This window comes from Phaseolus vulgaris, chromosome 10, assembly GCF_000499845.2.
Source record: "Phaseolus vulgaris cultivar G19833 chromosome 10, P. vulgaris v2.0, whole genome shotgun sequence".
Taxonomy (NCBI): domain Eukaryota; kingdom Viridiplantae; phylum Streptophyta; class Magnoliopsida; order Fabales; family Fabaceae; genus Phaseolus; species Phaseolus vulgaris.
The window spans coordinates 7176129-7186356 of record NC_023750.2 but is presented as its reverse complement, the minus strand read 5'-3'; the positions used below and the strand labels follow the sequence as shown (position 1 = coordinate 7186356).

Below are 10228 nucleotides of genomic sequence, written 5' to 3'. Positions count from 1 at the left end.
AAAAAAAATTCACCAATTGTTTCTCAAAAAATTAAAAAGGGAAGAAAATGACAATACATTCCCAATTACAATGATGCCATTTCTTGTTTAACATTCCATGCATTGTTTGAATTCAAGCCTTTTCATGCCAAAAAAGTGTTAAAAAGCTAAACACACAATTCAATAGTTCTTCTTATGATTTGGAAAATGAAGCATCATACGAATTCAAAACATTAAAAAAACTAACAGATTTATCCATCACTTGAACCCTATCTAATACTTGTCTTTCACTTATGTTTCTCTCTCCATGTGTCTGTTTTTTAATGGCTTAACGTTTAATTAACTAATATAATAATTAAATATGAAAGAATACAAAATGCATTGCCATAATATGACATAGAAAAGAATGACTATCTCTCTCAGACTAGATTTTTAAAATGCAAAGAATTCAAGTCTGTTTTCATTTCTATAAATGATTTAACATTGTTCTTAGGAAAAATATTTATAATCAATTTTTTTTCCCATTCTTAACAAGGAATAAACTTCAAATTACATTTGACAAAGTAGAAAAAGATAAATTTAGTGTTCTCACTAATGCATGCCTGGATTTCAATTTCTCTATCTTAGAGGTCAATGGAATTGTCAAACCTGGTTGTTTTTAATCGAAAAAAAAATCAAATAAAAAAAGTATTAAAAATATAATTCATGTGATCAATCCAATCTCAATTAAATTGTGCTTTTATGTAAAAGACATTAAATGAATATCTTTAATTTTTTTTATCAGTAAGAAAAAATAAATAAATATGGGTCATTTTAGAGGTAATCCAACCCTTATATAGAACAAAAGAGATAAACACATCTTTCTCTAAAGCGAAATGAAATCCGAAAGCTTACCACCAACTATCTAATAAAAACCAATGCAAGCCAAGTTGTCTACCGTACAACAAAAGCTACACTAAAACAAGCTACCACACCAAACACCACTTTCAAACCAAACAAAATCAAAGATTAAAGCGCAAAGTGTAAAGTTCAAAACAGGAAAAAACCATCTTGATCACCTGTCACTCAAAACAACAACAAAAGCTAACACCCTCACAAACACAAAGTAAAAGCTTGACCAACCTATAAAAAGTCATTTACTTTTAATCGAGTACATACAGACTAGGGGGTCAAGACACCAATCTAAAAAGGAAAAAACAAGCAGAGGGCACTTTAGAAGTTACCCAAGACTAGACCTTCAATTGAGCTAGGGAGAAAATTTATAAATGATCAATCACTCCACCTTTAAAGATGTGCTTATTCCTATGCCTCCAAATCTCACTTACTAATGCAATCCAAACATTTCCCCAAAACTATTTTAACAAATGTAGGTGTATCATGCAATTTAAACTACAAGAAATGTGAAACCGAAACATGATGATCTACCGATCTCATCCCTAACCACATGTAGAAAAGGTTCCAAACTAGCCAAACAATTCTATAACCAAACAATAAATGACTTGTTGTCTCCTCTTTCACCCCGCACAAACACCACAAGTTACTTTCAATCTCAACCTCCCGTCTCTTCAAGTTGACTTTAGTAACAATCTTATTTTCTAGCTAATAGATACATATAGGTAATGAGTATGAGTATTTTAATTACATCCGTGTTGATAAGGTATCATGTCTCCAACCCCTAGCGGTTAATCATTATACCTGAGTTTTATTTGGATACTTTTAAAAAAATCAAGTGATTAAAAAGTTTATATAGAGTATATTTTTTGGTAGATACTCTGTGTGGTATCTAAAGTAATTTATATTATTAATAAAATTTATAAAGTAGTTTTAAATTAATATCTAATTAGCTACTAAGGTTTTAACTACCAACTATCTTAGATTCTAAAGTTGGTAGCTAAAACCAGTAGCTAATTAGATACCAATCTAAAAACAATTAATGAATAATAAAAACAACTTTAGATACCAATACATTTTTTTAGTATTTAAAATAGTATCTAATTTACTAATATAATAACGAATTATTTTTTATCTCTAAATTTGATTTTTATTTAATGATTTCTTGTAGCTCCTTGTCATCCATGAGTATGGATCCAAAAAGATGCCACACAATTGTTAAAATAGGAATTTTGTTAAAATAGGAATTTTATAGTGTATTGTTGTTCAAGTATGCCAAGTTAAATTTGATGAACTTGTAATATTGTGGACATTGACTAGAGTAAAAAATGCAAAAGAGAAGAGACACGATAGAGAGATACTTCTATTAGGTTTTTTAATGGGAGAGACTCATGAGTTAATCAAATATATATACTGGAGAAAAAAATCATATGATGTACTAATATATCAAAGAAATTGATTTGTATTACCTATATGATAAGATACATATATTACTTAAAAGAACACCATAATAATTTTTGTTGATAAAAAAACACCATAATTAAGTGTTTTTTTATCTTAGAAATCATTAACCTAATAAAATATTTTATAACTAAAATATCTTAACCTAAAATATTTAATAACAATTATAATTATGTGATTTTGAACTCACTTAACTTCATATTTCAATATTTTAGAATTAATATGAATTATATATTAATATATTTTATCTTTGATAAGTCTCAATTTTAATTAAATTTTCATACATATTTATTTATATTTAGTAAGTTAATTTTTCAAGATCAACAACAATACCTTGTAGTATAGTATCACTTCAGGCTCAGGCCATCAAGACTCTAAACCTTCTCTAACACACCAATTGAAGAGGAAAAAATCAGAGTAAAAAAGACACTTATAATGCAATTCTAATATAAGTTCATGACTTTATCCACTCAATCAAATATAAGCACCAAGATCAACGAAGTAACAAACAAATTTTAATATTAATACTATAGATAATGTGTTTTGAACATAAACCAAACTTATGTATATCAGCATCACTTCGAAACAAAAGTAAATAGTGAACAACCTTGAACTAGCAATGAGACAAGTTGAGACACCACTTCACCCATCAAATTCAACACCAAACCAAACAAAAAAAAATACAAAAAAAAAACCCATTAAACTATAAAACACAACCGAGAACACTTGATTATTTGCACGAATTGAAAAAAAAAAATAATAGAGAAAGAAAAATATAACTATTTCTCTCTACTACCTCCTCATTCCATACCCTCTTTTCATCTTCCTTCCATACCCTTTTTACCCTCACCAAAATAGATTATATCTAATCTATTTGACATAAAAACCTTTAAAATTAACTATTTTTTTATCCGCAAGAAACAAATAATTAAACAAGACTACTTAAGGGGTGGTCCAACTCTCATACAGAGCTAGATATACAAAAACACCTTTCTGCATACTCAAACAACATCCCAAAAGATCCGCCTATTGCCAATCCCTACGCCACCAACTAAATACAACAGTAAGATCAAGGACCAACCCCGCCACCCTAATAATAACTTTAAATTGAATGCATACATATCAAGGATTCTAGACACCAGTCAGAGAACGAGAAACTCACTGACTGTACCTTTGAAGAGATCCAAGATCAAACCTTAACCTGTGTTAGGGAAAAAACTTCAGAATGATCCACTAGTCCTCCTTTAAGTAAACAATTATTCCTGTGTCTCCAAATTTCACTAACTAACGCGATCCAAACATTACTCATAATCAGATTAACTGAAGTAGATGCATCAAGAATTTTGAATCAAAATGTGATCCAGGAACAAGAGGATCAACTGAACTCACTCATAACTAATCATAACAAAGATTCCACACTAGGCAAGTGACTCTGCATCTGAAGAACAAATGACTTGTTGAACACCCTGCACAAGCAACAAAGGTTGTTCTCGATCCCAATATCGCGTCTTTCCAGATTTACCTTAGAAGCAATCTTGTTTTCAATCACCCTCCAAGTTGTGACATGAGTAGAAGGAAGAGCCTTAATCATCCAGAAGAAATTGTATATTCGCATATTTTCCTCGACTCCCTCTCCCCTTAATAAATCATAAGTAGACTTGACTGAAAACATTGTTGTCTCGCTATCCTTCCAAACCCATATGTCCACATTCTCTAACTCGAGCCGCTTACTAGAAATCTCCTCAAAAAGCTGACTTACCTAATCCTCCTCTCAAACAAAAAAACATCTTCTCCAAATTAAATTCCACACTCAGACACCATTAACCCAATCTCCACAATCAAATAGATTTGCCTCCTTAGAGACAGACAAAGAAAAGAGTATGAGGAATCTACTTTTTAAGACTCCAGAGCCTACCTAATTGTCTTCCTAAAACATAATATTTTTCTCATTTCTAACCTCCCAACTGAAACAATCTTCAAACTTCCCTCCCCACTCCTCAGACTTCCATACCTTCATCATATCTCGCCACCACAAAAAAACTTTGCTATTGTTGACCTGCTGTTCATTCAGATTTCTCCATCCTCCATACTTAGACTCAATAATCTCCCTCCACAACCCCCCTTGCCCAAATTTAGGCGTCAAATCCATTTTCTCAATAAGGCCAAATTAAATAGCCTAACATTTATAATGCTAAGACCGCCCGCTTCCCGAGACATACAAACCTTATCCCAAGCAGTCCATGCAATCTTTCTCCCTTCAAACCCCCAACCCCACAAAAAATCCTTTGCATACTCACTATCTTTTTCAACACTGTAGACGACAACTTGAATAGAGAGAGATAGAACAAAGGTATGAATGACAAAACGGATTTCATCAAACAAATCCTCCCAGCCATCGATATCTATTTGCCCTTCCACCTAACTAACCTGCTTTTTATTTTGTTGACCACTTCGTCCCAAAACTCGCCCCTCTTATGACACCCCCTACAGGCATCCCCAAATACTTAAAAGGGGGTTTTCATCACATCACAATTTAATATTGTCGCAAAATGGAGAATTGTGATCTGATCGACCCTAGGACCAGATGCCAACCCAAAACACTTCAAAATATCCTTTATGTTAAACACACTTTTGTATTTTCTTTTCAAAAAAACAAGGTGTCATCAGCATACTGGAGCATGTTTACCTTAACTGAATTTTTCCCGATCTCCAAGCTCTCAACCAAGTCTTTCTCAATCACAATCCTAGACACCTCAGCTAGGCCTTCAGCCGCTATAAGGAACAAGAATGGAGCTAAAGAATCACCTTGCCTCAGACCCTTCTTCGGGTTAAACTCTTTAGTGGGACTTCCATTTCGAGAACTGATATCGAAGCTTATTCTAAACAAACTTTAATCCAAGTTATCCACTTTTCACAAAAACCAAGTCTGCCTAACATGTAATAAATGAAATCCCACCCCATAGAGTCATATGTCTTCTCGTAATCCACCTTGAAAAACACGCAACTCTTCTTCTTCCTCTTCATCTCTTCTAAGACTTCGTTGACAACTAGAACACTATCCGAAAGTCCCCACCCTTTAAGAAAAGTAGATTGCCTAATGTCGATGACTTTATTAATCACCTTTTTCAACCTGATAGCCAAAACTTTTGAAACGATTTTGTACACACACCCTACCAGTGAGATGAGTTTATAATCACTAAGCTGTTGCGGGTTATCAGACTTAGGAATCAAACATATAAAAGATGCATTTGACCCTCTAGGCCACTTACCATTGTCCATAAAATCATTTATCGCCAAAACCAGATGAAATTGAAGTTGAATCCATCAGGATCAGGACTCTTTGAGCTACCACAACTCCAAACTACGTTCTTAACCTCCTCATTAGAAACAACTCCAACCAGCGATGCGATATCTTCATCAGATGTGACATTAAAGCGAACATTGTTCAACCTAACCTGGGGCTTGGACGTCCCATCAAATCTGGCTTCAAAGAACTCTCTGACCTTAGTCTTAACTACCTCCTTATCTTCACACCACCGATTGTTCACTACCCCATTAATCCCATTTCTCATTCTCCTTTACTTCACAGATGAATGGAAGAATTTTGTATTTAAATCACCTTGTTTCAACCACTTTAAACATGTTTTTTGATGCAAGACCGCTTCTTGTTTGAATAAATTTCGACTTTGTTCAGCCAACAAAAGTCCCATCTCCTTCCTTCCAAACTCATCTAAAACATTTTCATCATCTCTTGCATCCAACTCTTGAATTTTCTTTTGTAGTTTTTTTACTGCTTGATTAACGTTCTCGAAAATCTCTCTATTCCAAATCTTCAAATCTGATTTCAACTTTTTCAATTTATCTTTTAATACGAACAATCCTCTGCCAAACACCTCATAACTCTACCATTTACTGTGGATGAATCTAAAAACCTTCCATCTCTTTGCCACACATCCAAACTCCTGAAAGGTTTCTTCCCTCAATCCACTGACGAAACTTTAAGCACTAAGGCACAATTATCAGAGACCGGTCTACTAAGAATACATTGTTTACTATTTGGCCAAACATCCAACCACTCCCTACAAACGAGGATCCTGTCAATTCTGTTCTTAACTGACCCATTCGGCTTATACCAAGTGAATTTTCTTCCAACCATCAAAATATCCAACAACTCAAATTTTTCAATAAAATCGTTAAATCCTCTAGTCTCTCTGCTATAATCAGATACTGAGACTAAAATTTTTCTCTCATCTTTTGTCAAATTGAATTAAAATCCCCAATAATGCACCATGCTCTGTTTTATTAATCATTCCCTAATTTACTAATCTCATCCCATACCTCATTCCTTTCTTTCATCGAGCTAGAACTATACACATTCACTACCGTAATATGTACCCCAACTCCTACCTTTCAAACCCCTTCGATGACAGAAAAAAATCTCCCATTAAAGGAACATGTCATATTGAAATAACTTCTTCTCCACATAGTAATAATTCCTCCTGCATTATTACCCACGTCGTTCTCGATCCAATCAATTTCATTTGAGCCCAACAAATGATAGCAACTTTCTTTACTAAACTCTGAGCACTTTGTCTCCTTTAGGCAAACCATTCCAACCTCCTATTTTCGGATCAAGTCTCTTAAGTATGTTCTTTTCATACTTCCTCCCACCCCTCTTATATTCATACTAATTAGACTCATCATCAGAAACCCAATTCTCCATCTAACTACTCCTCTTATCTCGATTCTCTAGATCGCAAAGCCTGTTTAAGACTACTTCTTCTTCCCCTAACAAAGTGAAACCCATCTCCTTACCAATATTCCACATTCTCCTAGCTTCGCTATATTAATCTTTTAACCAGAACATTCTATTATCATTGTCCGAGATGAAAATTTATGACCTTTATTACATTGACGAAGCAGACTTCGATACCCTTTCAACCACAAGTGTGCTTCCATCTCTCAAAAGAGACTTATATCCCACCCCTCCACCAATACTAGCCATCATCCTCCCTATTGGACAACTAGCAAAATGGAACTTCGACCCACAAACCTTGGCCCTAGGAGGACATAATATTGCTTTACTGGCGTATAACACGACAACCTCGCCACTCCGCACTAGCCCCACATTACTCATCTTCTTCACAACTTTTGTTGTCTAGTCGTCACTCTCGCTCGGACTTGTCCCTGTACCTACATCAACGTTCCACTGCACCTCGCCGCTCACTTCCGTTCCCGCGTGAACGCGTGACCTCCATGTACCATTCCCGCGCCAACGATGACACCGACCATCGCGTCTCCTAGCCCCAAGCTGCCCACCTCTCCACCGCACTTCAACTTCTTCATTTCCACTCAACCAATATACCCATTAGCACACTTTTGCTCATCATCGCAAACCTCTGTCGGCGTTGCAGGGAAACCCTTATCTGAGAAGGCTTTCAAAACATCTTTCACAGGCTCACCACCGTGCCAACCAACTCCCCCTTGTTCATCGCGCCTCTGGAAACGACAAACTCTAAATGTTCGGCCTCGTCAACAATTGGGCCAAACCCTAGAGTTCTCCTCACCCAACTTTTTGTTCTCAATTGGGTATGAACCAGCCCATTACAAATTAAGTCATTTGACCATGCCCCTTCGAAAGTCGATATGCAATTAATTGTCGGCAAGAGACTTTGAGATTTATACTCCACTACATTTTTCAATACCACAGTACCCTCTTTCCTTAGTTCCAAAGCCCCATTCTGACTTTTCGCATCAGAATTAATTCTTCAACTAAAGTGCATCGCCTTTTGGAGACTCTTCCCCCTTCACCGGGAACTAAACAGTCTTATCCTCACCTCTCCTCTCTCTAGACCTATCGTTGTGATCTGAGCACTCAGATTCAGAAAAATCTTCACCAACATTAGCATCAAAATGGGCCTCTGAGTCTTCCTTTGAGACCATGCCCCACTTATGAAATAAATAGCCACACGAAGGAGCAATAAAACTCTCTTCCTCGAAAGACACCTCACAAAATCTATCATTTATTCTTACTATTTTCATCAACCTTGTCTCCTCTCTCAACGGTATTCTGATATGCAACCTTGCGTACTCTAACACCTCTTTTGAAACAGTTCCTTCATCAACCTCTACAAGTGTGCCCACTAGAACCCTAATGTGTTCGAAACATTGATTACTCCAAAGAGCCAACGAGATACCTCTACAACGAAACCAGACGAAACTCTCAAATAACACAAAAGAGTCATTATGGGACAATTGATCCAAAAATACTATCGAACCCTTCTTTGTTCTCTTATATTATCCTCTCAATTAAGCCCTCTTCTTCACAAGACAAAACTATGTACATCTCCCCTATATATCTTACCCTCACAAAATTAAACCCTCCCAAAATAAAGCTCTCCTTAACAGGTTGCCCATTCGTTGCCTTCAACAACTTCCCAACAAAACAACTCTCCAACCAAAAGGACGTCTCCGCATTAACCCTGAAATGGGGCAAGTTGTCTTCTGCACCCTTCTGGTTGTTGCCTGTGTTTCCACCCTTGACGACTTGAGCAAAAGAGCGTTGATGAACCTTCTGGCTCTGAACATTCTGAGTATGAACTTGTCGCTGCAAGGTGTGCTCTGGCTTCTCTTGTCTTTCGCACTTGGGTTTGTTTGTCTGCAACTTCCATGTACCAATCCAAATGGAATCAATTTGTCTTTCCAAAGCAAGTGCATCCCTCACTCCACTAAATCTGACGAAGACAAAAAGTTGTTTTCTGGCGTTTAACTTTCTAGATATGAAAACATCTAAAACTCTTCCCCGACGCTGAAATACTCTCCATAAATCCTTTTCTTGAAACTCATTAGGAAAGTTAGTAAAAAAGAACGTAGTATCTGCCATATACTACTACGAGACCTCTATAATATACTCTAAAATCACCTCCTCGAGAAAACTCCAAAACACCTCCAGCCGCCTCTCCTCGTCGTTATCGTGGTACTACTGCTAAGGGCAACCCTGCAAACGTTCGCCTAGAACAACCTCTAACATCGATCTCCATGCACTCTGTCCTTCCACCCCCAGTGCCACCGCACTGCAGCCCGCTTTACCTCGTCGCCAAACACGAACACCCAACACCAGACCCTGTACCATCGCAGCAACCGTCAATGACCAGCGCAAAGCATCCACAAAACCCCTACGCCACCACTTTGTGGGCGTCCAACTCCGCAAAAAGGACGACCCTTGACGTGTCGTCGCCATGCAAACACCAACTCCTCAAAGGGAACAACGCCGATCACCACCACTAGCACTCCGTTGATCCACAACCACGTAACCCCTACGCCGTCAAAAGCAATTGTCGATCCGCAATCGCGTAGCCCCTATGTTGTCAAAAGCAAACACCGTCCACCACTCGAGGGGAGTTTGAATGACCACCCTAACCGTAGCCGCACAGTTGTGGAATGGGATCAATTGTCCTCTCTCTCGACCAACATTGTGTGGAATTGGTTTACCAAGTTGGTCGGTGTTGGTTAACCTTAGAAGCCCACCAGATATTGAGGCATTGCCAAGTAATCCTATGTTTGGGTCATCTTAGTTCCATCAAGATTCAGATAAATCATGACTTTTAGAAATATTAAAGAATACCCTCATAAAAAATTTCTATCTTTAAACTCATTTTAATAAAAGACATCAATTTCAATTCATTCATATACCAGATTACTCATCATACATACAATTTTAAATCAATTAGTTAATTACTAGTAATGATGTGTATTTATGTAGTTAGAGAACTCAATGCATACCTATATTTATTCTTTTTCTTCATGTACATCTTCATCTCCTTTAACTAGGTCAATAACAAGTTGTTATGTGTACTAAAATTAGTAAGTTAAAAACAAGTTAAAATAGTTCTTTATT

The 10228-nt window shown here is 36.5% G+C and overlaps 1 protein-coding gene across 1 annotated transcript; it reads right to left on the bottom strand.

Annotated features, from left to right (window-relative positions):
• Window positions 1-3730: 3730 nt before the first annotated feature.
• On the bottom strand, window positions 3731-5903 carry LOC137813478 (uncharacterized). The gene is made up of 5 exons (XM_068615765.1): window positions 5632-5903; window positions 5288-5461; window positions 5004-5192; window positions 4555-4642; window positions 3731-4090 (listed from the first exon to the last, which is right to left on the bottom strand). The coding sequence occupies exons 1-5, from the start codon at window positions 5901-5903 to the stop codon at window positions 3731-3733; spliced, it is 1083 nt and encodes a 360-aa protein (XP_068471866.1).
• Window positions 5904-10228: the final 4325 nt, after the last annotated feature.